Source organism: Channa argus, chromosome 9 (assembly GCF_033026475.1).
Source record: "Channa argus isolate prfri chromosome 9, Channa argus male v1.0, whole genome shotgun sequence".
Lineage (NCBI taxonomy): Eukaryota > Metazoa > Chordata > Actinopteri > Anabantiformes > Channidae > Channa > Channa argus.
In genome coordinates, this window is record NC_090205.1 from 20406517 (window position 1) to 20428437 (window position 21921).

A 21921-nucleotide genomic window follows, 5' to 3' on the forward strand; every position below is an offset into this window, starting at 1 on the left:
TAACATGGCATGATAGTCAGGCACATGTAATAGGGTAACTCCGAGTGATTACAAAAATACAAGACCTCAGTTTGTTCATACATTTGGATGATATGAGGGTATTAATACAGTTGTTACTTATGTGGCTAATATTATTATTTTTATTTTTTGGTTGAAATCACACACGTTCCAGCCATCTTTGATCAACAAATCCTTGAAGTTAATCTCTAACCTTATCCACCAATACCATGGAATTCCACTATTGCCCAAAACCCCTGCAGTTACATATGTTGCCTGTTCGTCTGGGTGATGCACTTTATTTCTTCATTATGTAGATGCATTTTCCCCTTTGTGTGGTTTCCCTGTTTCTCCATCCGTGCACGTTCTCATTTACAGTATGATTGGCATTAACAATATTTTTAATGAAAGTTTGTCTAATCAGTCACACTGCAGATGTTGTACAAGTTGAAGACCTCTAAAGTGTTTGAGAAACCAAAGCCAGGCGAGGGGCGGGCCGCTGAGTTGGCAGAGGAAGACCCGTTTGCTGTTCAGATGGTCAGCTGGTGCCCTCAAAGCCGTGTCTTCTGTGTGGTTGGGATTTCAGCTCACATCATCCTGTATAGATTCAGCAAATATGATGCCAACACCCAGATAGTGGTAAGGAAGGGAAGAAAATCTAAATAAAATAGACATGATCCTATTGTGATCTGTATTAACCTTTTTTCAGTAACATGTTAAGAGTACGTACTCTGCCTTAATATTTTTCGAGGATGATCTGTTGTAAATGGCATATTATATTTGGTCACAGTTCATCCCACATTGCCTGCAAGTCCATGGTTAAACCCTAAATTGCAATAGATGTTTTTTTCTGCACACTCACACTTTTACCATTGCCATATGTTTACAAAATTGCTTAAACATAGATATTGTTACTGCTATACTTATTAATCTTAATAAGTTGTAGATAGTTAAGTTGTAGTATAGTTGTTTCATATTTCTGTACCTATTTCATTCCTAGTCACTAGATGTACGCCTGCAGTTTGAATCAGAGGATGTTATTACACCATCAGAGAATGAGAACAATCCCTGCTACTCAGAGCCTGGCTCACATTCCCCCCAACCACACCACCAACACGCAGCTAGTCCTGGCAGTGGCACATCAGACAGTATCAAAGACAGTATCCCCTGTCTCAAGTAAGAAATGTCTCTTTAAGCTACATTTCTGTGCATTACAAGTAGTAATATGTATCGTATGTCTTCTAACCTCTCCTCTAATGTTTCCTTTAGGGTGAAGGATCGAGTGGTTCGGGTCCCCCCTGGCTACCAGGCAGAGCTGGTCATCCAGCTGCTGTGGGTAGATGGAGAACCTCCACAACAGATCACCAGCCTAGACATCAACTCTGCTTATGGCCTGTAAGTTACCAGAGGCCTGACATTATTGACAGTGTTAATTTGTACTATGTTAATAATTGCAGTCGTGATATCATCCATTGTTAAGGTTGGCAGAAATGGATCTTCAAATCCGGAAGTTTTATTTTATTTTAACATTGACTTGAGTTTTGGAATTTTTAAATTATGTAGTACTGAAAAGAAGTTTGATGACTTCCTGAGCACAGTGCTTTAAGGCCACTTGTATGTTTTTGTTTTTTTTCTGTGAATAGAAGCCCCGTTGGCAGAAACCGATGAAATCACAGCTCTTTTCAAAAAGGTCTTTATGGGTCAAGGCAAGGCCATCATTGCTTCTCTTTTCTAAAGCTATTCACAGCTTGAATGGGTGATTTACAGAAATTGATCTATTTTGTTTTATGCTTCTTTTGCTCGCCCCCTCACACATTCTTATTAGATCTCACACACACAGTCCCATTTAGACACACTTAAAATGAGATTTCTTTGTCTTTTTACTAGAGTACACGATGTACTTGGATTAAAATAGTGATTGTTGCTGCAAGCAAAAAAATTCTAGTTGTGACATCTGTTAAAGTGGTGACAGTGCACATAATAGACCAGACACAGAAGCAACACACTGTACTTAATATGAATTCTTGCATGAAAACAAATTAATGTCTTTTGTTCTTAGTGAAGTCTCTATAAAGATACAAGGTGCTCCACTATGATCATTTTAATACATTGAATATTGAAATACACAGAAAACAGGGTTGTTGTCATTTAACTCAAAATGTACAATAATATTTTAGAAGTGTGCAAATTAATAAAGAGTCTATACTGACAGCTTAATTTTCTAGAAATGTACTGTATGTCTATCTCCACTGCAGCTTCCCACCTGAATTAAATTTGTCTTGGCCAAATGTGTGCTAAATTATGAAGGTTTGTACAATAGTTATGATAGTGATGCTATTCCCATTGGGCTATTTGTCTTCCACTTGGACATTCAATAATTGTGAGATAAAAGAGCAAAATGACTTGAAATCCCTATAATTTCCTATACAGCATGACCACTGTGTCACTGATACGCATGGTAGGATATCTTTTTTCATCACCAGATTTCGTTAGCTGCTGACCCTCCAGCTTTGACTTATGGAAATTGTGGTTTCATGGTAATGTCATCTCTGCTGTTTGTGTTGTGAGGCTCAAACTGTTTTTAAAATGTTGCTTACACTGAAAAGGTAGAAAAGGGCAGCGTTTGCTGACTGTTGCTTTTGTACTTAAGAGTTCTCTGGTTTATTCAATCTGATGTGGTTTTTAATGCAGAATTACCATCTTGAGGTATAAGATTACATGAAAAAAGTCATGTTCATTTACTTGTTTCCTTTTGCTGTGGATGCTGCTGCCACAATCTGAAGCATCTGACTTTCTGACATTAATATGAACGGAACCAGACTTCTGCATGCTGGTTAAGGGGAAGCAGTGATGGACTGGCAGTAAAACTTTGACTCATGTATTTCCCACTTATTTTTTTTTTCTGAATTTAAAGGTGCTTGACAGATTTGTGTTGCTAATATTAATTTACTGTGGTCTGGTCTGGTCAGTGTTGATTAACTGGAACAGTAACTGACAAAACATTTCTCCTGATCAGTTACACCATAGTTCTAGACCAGACTTAGCAGGTGGCAATAGGGCTTATGAGAAATCGGATATTAATATTCAAACAGCACCATTAGCAGTGTGAGGCAGGCTGTTCTTTGCAGTCGTCACATCAAAATATCACAGTTAACAGTTTGACAGATTAATAGTGCTTTACTGTATTTCGCACCTTTAAAATAACCCGTTGAAAAAAAAATCAGTGTAAATTTCTTTCTTTTCTATGTCTATGTTTCCGTGTGTGTAAATATCCCTCCATGCAACCTCGTATGTGTGTGTCTAGTTTGGCGTTTGGAAACTGTAATGGCCTAGCAGTCGTGGACTATTTGCAGAAAACCATTCTCTTGTGTATGTCAACACTGGATTTATATGGAGCCGCTGACCCCTACCAGCGCCTTACCCGCTCTCCTCGCAGGAACAGACAGTCCACCTCAGGTAGAACACACACATGTACACACATACTGTACATATACTAATGCTCTCTCTGCATTCACACAGTTTTGTAGCCATTGCATCCACATTACTGCATCTTCCTGTCATCTCTCTCTATCTATCTATCTATCTATCTATCTATCTATCTATCTATCTATCTATCTATCTATCTATCTATCTATCTATCTATCTATCTATCTATCTATCTATCTATCTATCTATCTATCTATCTATCTATCTATCTATCTATCTATCTATCTATCTATCTATCTATCTATCTATCTATCTATCTATCTATCTATCTATCTATCTATCTATCTATCTATCTATCTATCCTTTATGGTTGGACTGACCCATAACGGAAATCTAATACCTGTCTTTCAGATTTATTGTCAATCAAACATTATGCAGCAGCTTTTCCAATCTGAAATTTGTATTTAGTCAAATTTTGCCGCAAAATGTAGCATTTTAAATTACCGTAGTTAAGTTAACTCTAATTATAAATTTAATTGATTCAGCATTCAAAGGCCTATCAGTCCAACTTCTGCCTTTCCTGTGCTATTTTTCTTTCAAACAACAACATACAAAGACAAAAACTACTCCATCTCAGTATGCCTGTCACAGTTCTGCACTGTGATATGAAGTGCATGTTAACAGCCTGTGTGTCATTCCACATTGGCATTATTATGCATGTTGTCAATGGATTTCTCTGTCATTTCTGTTTAAGTCCTGCTTGAGCACAGATCTCTAGTCAAAAGCCACAGAGGTCTTGTTGTACTTCCTGACCCCTGCCTCCTGTATTTCTGCTGCTGATTGTGGCTGGTGATGGTCTCTGAAGCCTTTTCTTAACACTAACACAGCATAAAGATATTCAACTCTAACATATGGAGAAGATTGTGTTAAACACAAGTGACACCATTCATAGCTAACCTGAAAATGATTTAAGCAATTTAAAGAACAGAGATTTGTTTTATTATATAACTCCTCCAGGTGTAGCTGAAAACACTTTACAGGTTTTCAGGGGAAATATCAAGTTAGATGGACGGATGACTTTGGATGACTTTGTTTGCTGTTGCATAAGTGGTTTTATTGACTACCACAGCACTTATTGTACCCAGCTTCCTCTTTTGTAAAACTCTTTCTATGCTGGTCAATAAAATCAATTTAGAGATGGAAGCAAAAATAAAAACAGGCAAATGTGCCCTTTTCCTGTACCCCAGGTGGTGGTGTTTTGATCTGAACACTTTCTATGGAGTTAATCTACTGAAGCGAAAACTTTGAAAACAGTCAGAGAAAGTGAAATGCACAGCAATTTTTAAAACTGTCTTTAAGCAAGTGGTCACTTCTCTTATTGAAATATTCCAACTTTGTATGATGTAGTTTTCTGTCCTTCCCACAACATATTTAGCTGTTATATATGTGTGTCACTACACAAATGTGTATGTGTATCCTCTATATATGTCACTCAAATGTAGTGCATTCATTTCATAATATTATGGTCAATAATTGATTATCTAAGTTCTGATTTTTTTATTAGAGTATAATAGATAGTTTTATTAATTCTAGCCTTGACATTTTAGGCACGTTTGCCATAGGGCAAAAAGATTTTTGTTATTACTCTGTAACTCATAATTTGTTCCCTTCTAACACAGTAGTTTACTTTGGGTATAAATGACCAGTCACATCAGTGTTTGCTGGAATAGTGGGTATATCTTGTCTGTCCTCCCCTGACACTAACTCGGTTGCTGCTTGCTCTCACTTTCTTATCCACTCTAAGCCTGTGTGTTCTTCTTTCTCCCCCTTCCCTCCCTTTTCCTCCCCTCCCTACCTTCTGCCCTAACATTTCTTAACTGCATCCCCTCTTCATCTATTCCACCTCTCTAACTTGTTTACACCTTCCTGCCAACTTTTCTCTCTTTACCACCTTCATATCTTCTCTCATCCATCTCTCATCCTCCCCCATCTGCCTACACTCCTTACTCTTTATTCCTGCCCTCCGTCCTTTGGAACACTCCTCTTCTCTTTCCTCCTGCTCCTACTCCTCCTACCTTTTGGTGACTCTGTGGCTGCTGGTGTGGGCATGCGGGCCTGCCTGACAGAGTTTTGCATGCGTGGCCTCTCTAACTTTTATTCAGATTCAAAGAAAAGGATCCGTACATCCTATCAGAGTAAGTGAGGCCTTCCTAAAGGCTGGGGCACTGTGTGTGTGTGACACTGTGTGTGACACTGTGTGTGACACTGTGTGTGTGTGTGTGTGTGTGTGTGTGTGTGTGGGAGGGATGGGGGGGCTACACAAAAACTTGATAAAGAGATAAGGAAGTGATAATGGGAACTAAACACAAAGGGATATTCAAAGAGATAACTGGAATCAAAGTGGTTGTTTGAGGTCTTGTAATACATTATCTGTATTTTGCCCTAAAAAACAGCACCCTATACCAGACATGTCCAGCATTTTGTCCTTTGCAGAGTAAGAGTCACTGTTTTGAAACTATTAAGTGCAGCAATAAATATTATATTATCCATTTTAATTGAAGCATTGTTAGTGAACAAAGCCCTGGTCATTCCCTGGGTCTAGTAAAAAAATATTGTATACTTTAGTCAACAAAAGCTTTTCTAAACATTTGATCAGAGTTCTTAAATTATTTGTAAGGCATAACAAATGGTTGAAATGTGCATAACTAGGGTTTGCTGGGAACATTGATTCAAGAGAAGTATTTAATAACAAATATTTGAACTGTGACAACTTGACGGACCTCTTAATGAAGTAGTAATAAATGTGACTTAACCCCCCCCCCACACACACACACACACACACACACACATTTTCACTCAGACACAAAGTAACATGAATTTTACAGTTTTGCATTTGGGATGGTTCTAGGAATGTTGGAGGAATGATTTCTCATTATTGCTTGCGTGTTTTGCATGTGAGATTGGATGTTTGTTCTGTTTTTCTATATTGATTGTATATGCTACTTTGTCAAAAGGTTTGCACTGCATACTCTACTGCTCCTTGCTTCTAATGTCTTCTCTTTTACTTTTTTGACTCGATTTTGCTTGCTTTACATGTCATTTGTAAGTTGCCTAATGATTTAATGTAAATGCACACTTTAGAGGCACTGTTATGTAAACGTTGTTATTTTTAAAATCTAATGGTTTGAATTTCAAAGTAAAAGTTGATATCCATGTATTTAACAATATGTAGTGCAGGTCACATCGAGATTCAGCTACTCTGCTCCTGGAAGACGTGGTGTGAAGTGAATTCTATGAAACATTCCTAAGGGAAAGGCAAAGAGCAAATGCCATTTATTATTTATGACCTTAATCGGAATAATAATCAAACATTCAAGAATAATAATAAATACTTGGAAACAGTTGTGTAGCTTATCAGAGGATAAACCAAGTTGCTGGTGAACTATACTCCTAAATCTTTCTTGGGGCTCTGCGTGGCTGACATCGACCAACTTTACTTTTGTCTTTACAACCAATAAGAATCAAATAATCTCACAGACTTTGTTTTTTTTTTTCTTCCTCTCTCTGCCATTTGCTGTGGCAGGCCTTACTGAACTTTCTGACAACCAGCAGTCCATTGACATGGAGAGAAGCAAGTCGCCCACTTCAGGTAACCTGCTCAGACTCACTCAAACATGCGCGCTTGCCCACACACACACACACACACACACACACACACACACACACACACTGTACAGCAACTGGAGTCCATCTTTCCTGTATAGATATGTCTCTACTTGCATGCCACTCTTTAAACTTTAATTATATCTTAAGTATGATGCAACCTGTGGACACCTCCCTCATCTTTACTTCATGAGAATGGCAACTTGTGTAATGTCGTCTTAAATTCAAATTTTTAAACAATTGCTGAGAAAATGTAAGGTAGGTATTAGATTCTGTGCGGTTGTACTATAGTGTCTTCTAGTTGGCACATTTCGTCATAGTTTCCAGCAGTGACTCTATTGTTGCATGATGATTTTTTTCACCGTCATTCTTTAACAGTAAGAATGAAAAAAGACTCCATGTTTAACTTGTTATCTTTCTTTATGCCTCTTTGACTTTTCTGTATGTTTGAACTGTTCTGTTCTTGGACTGAGTTATATTTTTTTGTTTTTTATTTACTGCTTTTTGAATACACTGCTGTATTCAAAGCTGTATAGACAAAGAAAGTAAGAAAAAGATATGAATAGTTAAAGAGGGCAGGGCCATTTTCAAGTGCACAGTTCCTTGAGCTAGTGCTGATACAACAGCAGTGGTGAAATGCAGTATCGTGTATCATTTTATAAAATCAAGGCTTAAATACTGTGTCTGACTAAGTTCATACGGAACAGTTCTCAAAGCTGTTTAAATATGTATTTTATCATTCATAATATATTAAAAATCCTTCTCCTCTCAATTAAATATTTCCTGCCATGTTAGTCTATAGCAGTGCTGGACTAGATGCTATATTAGATGCTACACGAAGTATGATAAAGTAGACATGCTTCCTTAGAGGGCAATGGTGTGATGAAGCGTATAATGTAAATGTCCTTTGTTGTTAACGCTAAAATCGTTATCTTGCCTGCTTCAGATTTCAGAATCACCCTTTGGAGATGTGATGGCAGATGGGAAATAGAGTGTATAAGATTAACTTAGGAATATGAGAGGCCAGTGGCTTGTGATGAATATTGTGGATCAGAACAGAATTTATGAGGTCACTTGGCACAGTGAAAAAGTCGGATGCAAAAGATAAAGAGTTTGTTAAAAGTCTGTGTGGTTGTCAACAGGCCAGATAAGCTTTTGATTACACAGAGAGAAAAAAGAAAGAGATGCACAGTGGGGGAAGAAAGTGAGAGAGGAGAACGTTTCCCAGCAGGCGCTTTTGTGTCTGTCATGAAAAACCATGTTATTTCAGCAGATTCAGATTTCAAAGGTCAAATGGAGCAAGTGTGTAAGTGTATGTCCGTCTGTCCCTAAAATGCTGCTGAGCACGGTGTGTCCTCAAGGCTGTGTGTGCTTTATAACGCTTTGGTTTCCAAACAATTTATTTTAAACCATCTAGATCTACTGTTGATGTAATCATGTGATGCTTCAGTTTAGTTGAGGAGTAGGCCCTGGGAGGACATAAGACACATGAGGGAGGATAAATACTCTGCATTCTCTGTAGCCTGGGAACACCTCAGGTTAAACCAGGAGGGAAGGTGTGGCTTCTATGAATCTAAGCTTTGCTAATATACACTACGGGTCAAGTTTTGTTACACCCCATTTTCCCCAGTTTTTTATTAAAAATCAAGCAGTTCAAGTCCGATGAATGTCTTGAAATGGTGGTAGTAGTTTAAAAAAAGGTAAAGTTGCCGAAAACTGAAAAATTGTGAAGGAAATCAAGATGTTCATCATCAAAAGGCTCTCAGAAACTGGGAGAAACTCTGACAGGAAGAGGTCTTGCCCACCCAAAGCCACAACAGAATCAGAAGACAGGTTACTGAGAGTCCACAGCTTGCGTGATAGGTGGCTCACAGGATAGCACTAACAGCTTCAAGCACAGCTTAATAGTGGCCATAGTAAGCAAGTCTCAGTTTCAGCTGTCAATAGAAGACTTTGAGTTTCAGGTTTGACAACTCGATTTACAGCAAGAAAGCAATTGCCAAGATGTCAGCACAAGAACAAGACGCTGGCCTGGGCCATGAAACACAGTATCCAGATCGAGCTGGTTTGGGATGAACTGGACAGAAGAGTGAAAGCAAACAGCCTACAAGTGCCACACATTTATGGGAACTTCTGCAACACAGTTGGGAAGAATTTTGTGAAAAAGATTTGATTTCCATCGTAGCATCTTTCTACGATGGAAATCAATTGTGTTCAGTTGTTATATCTGACAAAGGTGGCTACTTTGAAGAATCAAAGGTTTATGATACATTTTGGTTTGTAAATTGATTCCATGGCTTCTTGTTTTAACTTCATTTGTTTATTTCTATGCTTTTATTTCAAAGTACAATAAGACATTAAACTGCATAATTTTCACAAAAAAACTGGAAAAATTGGGGTGTTCTAAAACTTTTGACTGGGAGTGTATATGTGGTAAAATAGTAGATAGTACTGGTGGTTGTGGAGGTGATACTGAGTCAGGCAAAAAAGAACGTGAACATTTTTTAAAGCTAATTGTAGAGGGCAACGCATTTTATGATATGTTATGCATCACTCCCTCATGCTTTTTGTTTTTTCTTTTCTGCACACATGAAGTTGGGTCGTTTGTTTTTTTGTCTCACTCTTTTTTAGACAGGTTTTACTGGCAGTGACCAAGGGCTATAAACTAAGTGTGCATGTGAAAGTTGCTGCTAGAGACATGGCTACTGAACAAATCCTTGTTAGAACCCATTACTTTAGATTTGAGCAGCTTTTACATGTAGTTTGAGCACTATTGAATATTCAAACTATTACCGCGTTGCTTGAATGTTTTTGATGAATTGTTGAAGATTGATGAACAGCAAAAACACAATGGTTTCTGCAATCCATATTGTCCAGGATGCAGAAATAGGTTGTGTAACTTTGGGGATATTTTTCTTTTTTCTTTTCTCACTTTGTACTCGTTTGCCTTCCCTGTGAACCTCAAGGAGACCATGCAATTAGAATAACAAAACTGAGACAAGATGTTCTTTCAGCATAGTGATTTGGACAAGGTCATGTCATTCTGTTAAATTAGAGGCCTACCATTTACTAATTAGAGAGATGGAAGAAAGGAATAATTATGGAGAGACTGATAGGAAAAGATACAACAGAGCACATTGGGATCAAGTGTCTGCTTCATTTTAATGTTTAGGAGGAGGGAGGAAAAGGGAAGAGCAGTTTAAAAATTCCAACCTACAGTCAAAATAAAAATGTTCACAATTTTTTATATGTAGCGCAACCTAACTTTTTTGTTGTTGCAGCTTAAAATTCCTCAACGTTATTACAGGACTAAATACGTAGTATTTAAGTAGTTACGGCCATAGACGAGTGAGAAAGCACCTATGTGCTCTGTTTGATAGGTGAAGAGTTCCCTTTTGTTCTCCGTCTTCTAGTCTTCAAGCTGTTTCCCTAAACAACCTTCCTGTTGTCTTTAGTTCCACAGGTCTGTTGTTCTTTGGTGTTATGTGTAAAAATGTTCTGGAGTTTATGCCACATTGCTGTAGCAGACCTTACTTGACTAGTGTAGGCATGTCAAGGGGGAAAGGAAGGAGGTGATAGTTGAAACTAAACATTGTGCTTCACTAATGCCACCTGCTCAGCTTATGCTTGACTTCAAAAAAACAAATCGGTCTCAATCTCTCCATCCTCAAATAAAATTGATCAATGAAACTAATGAACAAATCTGTTTGGTTAAAAGTTTCATAAACTATGCTCACATAGTTTTAAATTACTCCTACCACTGTTTCATATCAAAACTATTGATCGTGTAAGTTATGGTTAAGTTTTCAAGCTGCATTCCCATTTTGACACAAGGCAGGATGAGGGTAAAAAGAGGGTACTGGTCAGAACAGGTGGTTGATACCAAAAAGCTGCATAAGCTTTGTGCACTGAGTTTAGCTGTGTAGAACAAAGAGCTGCAACCCTCTAGGTTGTTGTGTACATCTATAAACAGGGCAATTGATTTTAAGAACACTTCTACAATTTGTAACTTATCATCAGACATTTTCTCAGAGAGTGGTGGAAAATCATTTACAGTTTGTCTTTTACACTTCCTTTCCCCTACGTGCATAATGTACAGTACATGCTAGATGGCTATCAGGTGTCATTTTTGCTTTGTGTTCAAATTCCACTTATTAGCCTTGGCAAAGGGGGATCATGAGGTGGTGCAGCTGTTGGTCTTCATTGCAGCGAATTTGTTTGATGGCTTGGTGCTTGGTTTCAACTATTGGGTGACTTGCCCAATAGTAGATAGAACAAATTGTAACAGTAATGCTAGTAGTAGTGTTGCTGTTTGTTGTAGTGACTATTGTGCTTGTGAAAATGTATATATTGCTTGTGGTTGGTTTTTGTCCTTAACCCTTAACCTTTCATAACCTTAACTGTCTCCCCCATGTTGCCTTCAAGTCTCTTTTTCTTCACAGTTCACTCACTGTGTTTGTCTCTTCCCTGTTGCCCTGAAAAGTACATATTTGTTCTGTTGGATCTCCTATTCCAGTTCATTACCCAACCTCCCTTCACAATGACCAACGCATCCTGCCAGAGCCTGTTGCCAGTCTGAGAGCCAGCCACTGCAGTCCAGTCTTTTACTTACTGGACAATGGTAAGAGGAGGGGATCTCTCATAGATGTCAGTGTCTTCATGGACATCTGCTGGTGTATTTCCTTTTATGGCTATAATGCAACATGAGAGACAGATAGGATAAATGGATTGTTTTTGGTCAGGTGATTGGTTTGATGTTGCACTTTGCATGTTAACTCTTCCCCACTGTGAGCAACACTATCAGCAAGACACCAGAAGCTAATCCAATACTTACACAAGTACAGAAGCATTACGCATTGAAAGACTGCTTTGTAAACCAACATGCAGTATGCATTTTAAAAATCACAAAAAATAGAAACAGCAAGCACTGTGTGTGTGTGTATATATATATATACACACACTGTGAAAATGTTATTTTCTGGAGGTACAGTCCACTTGTGGTCAACCGTGTTACTTGCAGTGTAACAAATCTGACAGGGGCTGTGATTCTAGGAGTAGACTGTCTGTCACTGTTTTGTCAGTGTGTTCCATGCTTTTGTGAATGTGACTGTTGGTGATGCATTGTCGCTTTTTCCTAGCTGTTGGGGGTTAGACATGTATGTATGTGCCAAAACACCTGTATGTGCCAAATCTTGGCTTTGACCTTGAACTCTTCACTCTTTTGGCAGCGCTGTAAGGCATTTGAGCTTAGGAAGAGAAATGAGTTTCATTCCTGCTGGGTACTTCTCCTTCTCATTCATCAGTGCTTCTAGTTCTTCATTCTCTGTGATCGTTGTGCCTCCAGCAGAACCACACATCTCGGTTGCTGAAAGGCAACATGCTACTTTACCAGACTGTGGTGCTCAGAATATCTCTGTGTCTTTCTGACTGTGTCACTAAACCAAAAAGCTAACATTCATCCCTGTCTTGTCTCTAAATAACTGCATGGTACCCACTTGTGTGGCTGGCTGTGGTGCTGATAGTAAAAACTTAAGCTTGCCTTGTCTAACATTAACTATTGGATTCTCAGCACTCCATACAGTACATTACTGTAATTCAGTCAAATAGCATATCCTACACAAACCTCAGGGAAATATCTTATTTTTAATCTCAAAATTCACCAGGGTGTTTCTATTTCAAAGGTGTTTTCATTATCCCATTAGTGTCTACTTTCAGAGAAAAATGTTATTGCCTAACATGGGCTTCCACAGAGAAGAAAAAGAGCAGAGTGGAGTAACGCATTGGAAAAATCGCATTGAAACATTCTTTTTCCCTCGGGGCAAATTATTCATTTTTTCAGCAAGCAAACATCCATGGAGCTGAATGAGACGTAACAAAAAGGGTTTAGGTATGGATTGCTATGTAACTAATCATGGAGCAATGTAAAGAGTTCTGAGTTTACAAAAAGGGCTGGTCCAACATAAACTCTTGTCATGTTTTAATAATATCTTGTAAGCAACAGTAAAATATACTTTCTCAATCAGATTGTAGTGATTTCATTATTTATCCAGATAGACTTGGTGAAAGTATCATATTTTGACAAATTTGACAAGTTTTGGATTTAGAATAGATTTTATGAAATGTTAATACAGCCACTGAGCTGTTGAATGGAACCATCAAAATGGAATGATTTTCTAACAGGTCTGTTATGAGAACATCTCCTCTGCCATTGTATTTCTAACACATTTTATAAAGTCTCATCCTTGTGGTTTTTGAATACACACCAAGTCTATCATCTCATTAGAAGCACTAATCTGAAAGGCTTAATTTGTCCTGGAAAAAAGTGAGACATAAAGAATTTGGTGGAGAAACTCATTTAATGGGCCACTCTACCTTAAATGTATATTTCTTCAACATGGCATACATAATATGCATATACAGAATATGACTAAGAAGAGCGTCCGTTCTTTTCCCTTTAAAAAAGTTCCACCACTTCCTTTACTAAACCCAAAGTCATCCACTACAGTATTTAAATTTGATACTCAAAGGCACAAAGACAGTACCTGAGTCAGTGTTTCTTCTAAGGAATCAGAATTGATTTCTTAAAATTACAGAAAGAATGCACCATCATGATCATGCCATGTATCAGGCGTCACGTAAACACCATCCTGTGTCTTCCACATATTAAGTTAATCATACAAAGAAACAATGAATAATTGCCTTCGTTTAAAGGGGGAAACTGGCTCATCTCAACTTTAACCTTTGCAGTTCTCTACTTTCTGCCAAATGCTTGCAAAATGTTTAAACCAGTTCATTTATTCCCTCCAGTGTCTTTGGTTTTTGTATTGACACCCTGTGGTGTCACCCTATTTGTTTGTGCTTCCAGGCCTTAGTAAGGGTTATTTATGCAGAACGAACACGTGTATAAAGCAAACATTCAATAAAGTTCTGATTAATCACATTTAAAAAATGTGTTCAGCTGTGACATCCAGTGTAAATTCAGGTGTTCCTCCTGCCTTGTTGCACCTCAACAAGACCATTATTTGTGAGACATATTATACAAGTTAAAAAATTGACCAAAGTTGGAAACTTTCATTTGTGACAACAATGGAGCATGCATTTGAAAATATGCCTGCAGTGTGCAACTGCACCAATTTGCATGTCCTGTTCATTTCAATTAATTACATTTTGTTTGGTTTGTTTTTTGTAAATTTGTTTTTTTTGTTTTTTTGTCATTCTTTGACTTAGATTAAACCCACTTTTGTTTTTACATTTTATTTTTTATTTATTATTTGAAGGGATTAACTGGTGCTTTGTTTCCTATTCTTTTGTTTCAGTAAAGGGACCCGGCAGAAAGTTAAGTCTGCCAACAGATCTTAAGACTGATCTTGGTACGGTAGGCGAAAGCCAGCAGTTTTCACTTGATTTCTTTTGAGTCATTTAGTTTCTGCTTTTGTCACTTTTTCTAGGCATTTATGTTGCTTTAATAGTTTTATTCTCTCTTAAACCTTGCTCTTTCAGTTTCCTTGTCACCCTCTCCTTCTGTTCAACTAGCTCATGAGATATGAGTCGGCCTGAAGCATTGATTCATTTTGCCCTTTAATGTATTTTTATTTAAATCTAATGTTTTTGTTTGTTTTTTTTTTACATTTTGCAAGTGTTTATAAAGGTGATTTGTAGCTCATGCCCGTATTTAAATTTGAGGCTTTATCGCTTTTATCATGATTGGACCATCTTCTGAGTTTACACAACCTTTCCTCCATTGACAGTCTTACCCTACGGTGATTGGACCACTCACTATTGTTCTCATTTAACTGGATCATTTCTCTCTTAAAGCCTTCTTTTCATTATAACTGGATCATCTGCATTACAGATACTGAGCGTTTCCTCATGCATCTCTGACTGTGACATACACATTACGGTCTCAGGTTTCTCCTTGCTCTGCTTCTGCAGTGTCACACATGCTGCTCTTTCTTTTTATTTAAAATTTGCCAGCCTGTGACTTGCCTCATTTAATAATCTTTCTTTTTGTGACAGGTAAAAAAAAAAAAGTGAACATTTTAATTTAACTTCGAAAATAACTAATCTTGGTTCATCACACATTTAGTATCAAGAGAATGTTTTGAACTCTGGTGAGGATTAAACTTGTCCTTGAAGCGTCAGTAAAATGTATTTTGTTAGTAAGTGTTAAAAATAAAAAAGGAAAATCAGTTTTCCTTTACCACTTATCAGTTGTGGAACAAAATATAATTCACTACGTTGTGTGTATGTGTGTGTGTGTCTGCCTGTGTATGTAAATGTGTATATGTGCACTCTTGTATGGGCAGTAACTTGTGTGTTGGAGGAAGATAGAGTCTGATGCATTTTCCTATGTAGTTTCCTGTAAAACATTTCAGGACAATTTGCTGATTTTCTGTATCTCCGTTTAAAATATACAATAAATAAAAAAACCACAGTGACAGACACACAGTTGTGTCGTCACAAGGCTCTGGCATTCGTTGGCCCAATATTACGCTCAGTTTACAATTCCTCCATTGCCTGAGACCATCGTGCTGTGAAACAGAGTGAGTGTTGCTCACGGACTAGGTTGCACCCTGGAGCTTTTCATCTTCACTTTGAGATTGAATCATTTGTACATCAACCAGCTGAACAGGAGACTGGACGTGATATGACAGACATGTGATCAGTGCCAAATACAAAGAGGAGTATGACAAGAGGATATTGTCCTTTGTTTTTACTAATTAGCACAATGCTATTTAACTTAACTATTAACTTTAACTATTTAGCTTAATGAATCATCAAATAGGATAAGTTCAGAGAAGAAAGGTGGGAAAAAAGGAAAGCCTCCTTCGCACCTTCCTGTCAACCTGAAAGGATGAACGGAGTTGTCAGTAAAGACAACAGCCCTATTTTATTTACCGGTCTCTCAGACAAGTGAGAATGAGTGTAATGAGACATTGGTTTAATGAAGCTCTTAATTTTGGCTGTCTCTGCAGCTTTTTTGTCATACAGACTGACCAGTGGGCAACAAGGACACACAGAATGCACCATATCACCACAATTCTGCTTTACTGTTCATAGTCTCATTAATATTGTTTCTTTAAATAGTGCTTTTGCCCGAAAATGCATATATGCACTGTCCATTAAGTAAGGACAATGATTTCTAATTATCTCCATCCCAAAGGGGGAGTGCAAGTAGAGCTACAATTCCAGAAAGCAACAAAGTGTTTCCCGTCAGCACCTGTAGTAGTTAATTTGAGCACTAATTTCCATTAAAAGCAAAAAATGCAAAAGCATTTTCTAATGTTCTTTTTTTATTACGTTGGTCTTTGATGTTATAGCCAGTAATGTCATTTAGCTCCTGGCCTTTTTTTCTTTTTTTTTTTCTTTTGATTTCACAGACTAGATGAATACTGCACTCACGTATAGCTTCAACATTGTCTTCTCTTTGCTTTTGCACTAGCTGCACTTTCTCCTCCCTATTCATACCTCAAAACACTCTCCAGCCCTTTGTCACTCACTCTTGCCTTTCCTTTCTCCGTCACTACCATCTCTCTTGTTGACAATCTGCTTTTCAACATCGGCTTGCTTCTCTTACACTGCAGAAGTATACGTCTTCATTGGTCATGTAGTCTAATACTGAATCACAAACATTAATGTCTGCATTTCTTTTAAACAGATGGCAATATCTCCCAGTAGGGTGAGAAAACGATATTTCCTTGAAATAAATACACTGCCTTCTAAATAAATAACAGTTCTCTCCCCTCATTGGCAGATTTCATCCTTATTTTTCTTATGTTTTATTTTAACTCTTCATTATTTGACTAAATAACTGATGAAGATGGATATTGCAGTAGTGGGTTAGGAGGGGTTTGGATTTTCATTATTTCTTGCCGTGTATTGTTTGCTAATGCTTTGCCGTTGTTACAGATCATGTCAATGGACATTGCACTAGCCCCACCTCCCAGCCCTTCTCAGCGGGGAAGCCACGCGTCCCGATGGGTCATGAGGGGCCACGGCTTACCCGCAGAGGCCCTGGCCGACCGCCCTTCCGCAAGGCCCAGTCTGCTGCTTGCATGGAGATCTCTTTGCCTGTGTCCCACACTGAAGGTGTGTGCTTGTATTCCCAACTCCCATCCCTAAACCTTTATAACATACCTTCCCTACCAACATGTGCATGTCAACCTCTCACCCTGTGGTAAGTCGATTAAGGCCTGATACATAATTAACACAAGGCAAGCATATGCTAATGCAAGTTAGCATGGTAAAAAATGAAACTGTGTTGTAGTTTTCAGGACTGCATAATTGATTGTAAATAAATGAACTAAATAGTTTACACTTTCTTAAATTTCTTATATTTGACGGTTCAGCAAAACAGCCGAATCAGTGATTCCTTAATTATAGCAATTAACAGCTGTGCCAATTGTTTCTATGCTGCAATTGATGCCCAGCTACTTAGCCTATGAATAGTCATCTACAATAACCTAACAGTGGATATTTAGGATTCTCATTTTACAAAAAGTCAACTCAAACTTTACAATGTCAGCCAGAGACAGCATTTGACCAATTCATTACTTTAATTAGCCAGTGAGCTATAGCTGGTAAAATATCCTAGTGACTGTTGTCATTTCAGTCAAAACCCATTGTCCATAAGTGGTAAGTCTATCACCCTTACTGTTTCAGCATACATTTTTAACTGTTATTTTTAGCCCAATTGCACACTGAGCTTCCAGGAATTGGAGATCACCTGACAGGAGTTGACAGGGAATTACTGTACCAGATAAATGTGTATTGCTGCTGAATGTGGAAACTACCAACTTCTTCATTTGTGTTCATTTAACAATGCATGAATTTAGCCAAACTAAATGTACTGTTTCTACAGCTTGCATTAGCATCACCATACAATATTTGTACTACAGGTTCTGCTTCTTTTGAATGCAAGAAACGGCCCTTGCATTGTGTCCCTTAGAAAGCGGCCTGTGTTGACCATGTGACAGGCCTAAGAGTTAGTGCAAATATAGTATGTGCTTTAACCAACTCACCTTTACTTCTTCAGTGCCTTTCTTTCTCTTTTCTTCTCGAATCAAAATGTCTTCTATTTTCAACTATAAATGGACCTCTGATATGTCAGCAGTGAATGTCCCTCTTTTTACATCCAGCTTGATGAAGTAAAAGTTTTGCCTTCTCTGTGATGTTATTCTTCTCTCATAAATACATCCGGGATGAAGTGTTTTCTGAAAAATCAGCTGATGGAACACAGGTGGCTTATGTAGTGTAGCCACAGCCATAATCTATAAAACATTAAGCCAATGCTAGTGATTATATGCAATTTCCTTTATATAGCAAGGACTGGAACATCCAGTTTTTTAAGATATTTGAAATTTCTATTTTTGTATGCACACCATGTAGTACAACATAGCAGCTCAGGCAGGATTTCCACTCTGGCATTTTGACATTCTTATTGTCAGATCTGACATTTATTTTCTTCCCTTTGAACTCATTTTATCCAGACACTGACTTGTTCTAAAAATGGATTGGCATAGCAGGGTTCATGTCCCTATGATCAGTGTAAAATTCTGTGCTTGCCTGTGACTGTCTGTGTGTAGTGCATGATTTCTGTGGGTGAAATTAAGAACTGTGTGCATTTGAAAACACTGTATGTTTCCCTCTGTGTGTAATTTATAGGAATTTAAGTACTTTTATAATTGCAGAATTTCTATATCAGCCTATAATCTGAATGAGGTCAGACACTATGTGAAGGCCTTAATAAAACAATGTATTTATTTTCAACATTAAATACTTTGGCCCCCATTTAAAACTTTGATTACTATTAAAAAAGCACAGTTCTACAGATATTTTCTTATCTTATGTATAGTTTTGATTCCTCTACTACAATTAGCTGACTGTTGCATTTGTTGTTTTTGATTAGGATTTCTGACAGCAGACTTGAAGCTCTGCCGTGAAATTCTTCTTTGACTGTCATACGACATTTTTGTGAATGAAACTTTACTGCAAACAAAGCGGATCTAGCACCTTTATGCGGCAGTTTCAGGGTTGTTGATTATGTTAATCAACAAATTTCATGGACTGGTAACTCCTTACAAATCAGTCTGAAACGAGTAATTGATGACGAAATTGTGCATTTAAGAGAGTTTAATGAATCTGATCTTGACTCTTATAAGCAAGACTTAAAGAAAAAAGTAGGAGAAATTTGACTCAATAATAGGAAAATGTTCTTGCATGCAGCTCGATGGTGCTGACTCATAAACCTGGGGCGCTACCACTATTGCATTGCTTGCATGTATAATGCTGATGCATCAAATGTGAAGTTGTGCCCCTTGGGAAAGTGCACTTCTTGGAAGCTCTGGTTGGGCAGCCTACTTATATATGGTCCCATCAGGGCTTTTAGTCAGAGTTCTGTCAGATTAACAAGTAATAAACAAGTAGTAAAAACAACAGTAACCGATAATACCACAGTGGATAACTGATCATAAAAGGCAATGTTTGCACATTTTCTGACACATCTGTGCTGTGCTACAGTTAAGTTTTTTACCTAGGGACAACTCATATCTGTTTCTGTTCTGCCCACTAAGGGATTTTCAAAAAAATCTGGTGCTAAACGTTGTCTCAAAAAATAAACAGGATAATAATGTATTTATGTGCATTATGACAACAAAATATAATTCACTACATTGTGTGTATGTTTGTTTGTCTGGCTGTGTATGTAGATGAGTATATGTGCACTCTTGTATGTGCAGTAACTTGTATGTTGGAGGAAGGTAGCATCTGATGCATTTTCCTATGTAGTTCCCTACATGTATTTGAAACATTTCAGGGAAAATTGCTGATTTCTTGCATCTCAGTTTAAAATTTACAATAAAAAAATAAACAAGTGCAGTGCTATTCGTTGAGTAACAGTTGAACATTTTAAACCAATTCTGCAATTAGATTCACACAACCAATATCATTAACCTCATTATCTATCACTGACCTATAGCTAAGAGGAAAGCAGTATTTCATTAACATAAGCTGAATTTTTGCATCATCAACCTACCAATGTAGACAATTGTAGATATTGCTCTTTAAGTTTGTTTTATGCAAGTAAGGCAATTAATTTATCATGAAAACATGGCACAAAGTTTATACTAAACTGCTTTGGGTGCTTGCTTTGAGTCGCTAAAGTCCACTAAACCTTATACTGATTAAAAAACATTTTTATACTATGCTGATGACACACAGCTGTACATCTCACTGGAATATTCATATGTAGATCCTCTAAGCTCCCTCATACTGTGTCTGCTTGCTATTAGTAACTGGATGAGAATTAAAATTCTGAAGGTGAATTAGGATACAACAAAAGTTTTTCATCTGGGCCCTCAACCAGAAGAAATAATATAAAGCAAAGTAGGAAATTTTACATAGACCCTGAATTGAGTTTTTGTCTCTCAAATGATATTTTTTTAGGCCCCAATAAATACTTCTGTACTACTATACTATCAGATGTAGAGACAGTAGTAGTGCATTTTAACATATTGGCACATATTGTATACAGAAGGAACAGTTAGAAGTCATCTTGTTTTGTTTTAATTTAAACACAGAGCTGTGTTTGCAGTATGCATTCGCCTCTCACTGAAATGGCAAAAAGAGTAGAACAAAGAATTTGTTTTCATGAACATAACATTTTATACACATTCAGCTAGTACAATTGTTACTTTTTCACCAGAAGAAACAAAAATTGTCAAAGAGGATAAAAGTATAAACATTTAATACATTATCAGTGGCTCCAGGTATGTTAAATTGGACTTGCACTGTAAATATGCAAGTAGGTAGTTCTCAAGTTAGCTCATATCATTGAAAACAATGGGATCAGGACAATAGCTTTTAGAAGACCTCATGATAAAATTTCTATCCCAGTACCCAAACACGTTGGAGGAGTTTATAAAGGCAGAAGGAGGACATGCAAAGTATTAGAAAACATTTCATAAAGGAAGGTGCAAACTTTTGCAATGATTTAATCATTATTCCACTATAAGTTTATTTTCATAGACACTATGCACACTTAGCCAACATTTTTAACTTCTGATAATAAGGTATTTTATGTAGTACCATACTACTAAAAGTGCATTAAATATATGTTGAAAAAAACTCTAGTTTACTTTTTGTCATTTCACTGTAAGGGGATGCACAGGTTTGCACTCATATGTAAGGAGGAGGAAATACAATAAAAAAGATACAATATCCATAGACTGCACCTTAATGCCAAGAATCACTTTCCTCAGCAGACTTTCTCTGATTGTAGCCTATCTTTGGCACAGTTGTTTATCGGTTTCACTGGGTTACCACTGTGAAGAGCCAGCAGGATCACTGGAATAATTAAAGGTCAACAAGCAGTGCAAGAGATGAGGCCAATGTTAATGAGGCCTTCGTGCCAGGGGAGGAGACAGAGGGAAATGGCAGGGGGAGTCAGAATCAGTGTACAGTAAACATTTGCATACCTCCTATCTTTTGTCTATGAAATATTGAAGATACGATTGCACTAGACTGGACAAATTGGTTAAGAGGTTTAAGTATAACATGAATTACGTAGAACTCATGTACAGTTATATAACTTCTTAAAATACAAGTTTTACAAGTATAAGAGACACTACTAGCATTATGGTATGACCAACTCCAAAACCTTTCCTTGCTGCAAAAAGATTTGATGCAACAGATTTCTCTTTGCATACCTCTGTACAGTAGGATTTCTGTGGTATCTACCACCAAGTTTGCTGCAGCTCCTTAAGGTCCTGTAAGTTTTGAGGTGGACCTGCCATAGATCAGACTTGCTCATTGTTTTTATTTTATTTTTTTATTTGT

General features: G+C 37.4%; 1 protein-coding gene across 12 annotated transcripts in view; it reads left to right on the forward strand.

Annotated features, from left to right (window-relative positions):
* The window catches only part of stxbp5l (syntaxin binding protein 5L), a 107722-nt gene that overhangs the window by 75305 nt on the left and 10496 nt on the right, over positions 1-21921 (forward strand). For 2 of the 12 annotated variants that reach the window (XM_067516085.1, XM_067516082.1), the window contains exons 15-23: positions 422-636; positions 998-1173; positions 1267-1392; positions 3302-3453; positions 5550-5618; positions 7007-7072; positions 11603-11707; positions 14403-14456; positions 16996-17175. In XM_067516085.1, coding sequence (XP_067372186.1) covers positions 422-636; positions 998-1173; positions 1267-1392; positions 3302-3453; positions 5550-5618; positions 7007-7072; positions 11603-11707; positions 14403-14456; positions 16996-17175 — 1143 coding nt within the window. The remainder of the gene's footprint in view (positions 1-421; positions 637-997; positions 1174-1266; positions 1393-3301; positions 3454-5549; positions 5619-7006; positions 7073-11602; positions 11708-14402; positions 14457-16995; positions 17176-21921) is intronic. The other 10 variants (XM_067516090.1, XM_067516087.1, XM_067516092.1 and 7 more) reach the window with 8 other exon arrangements.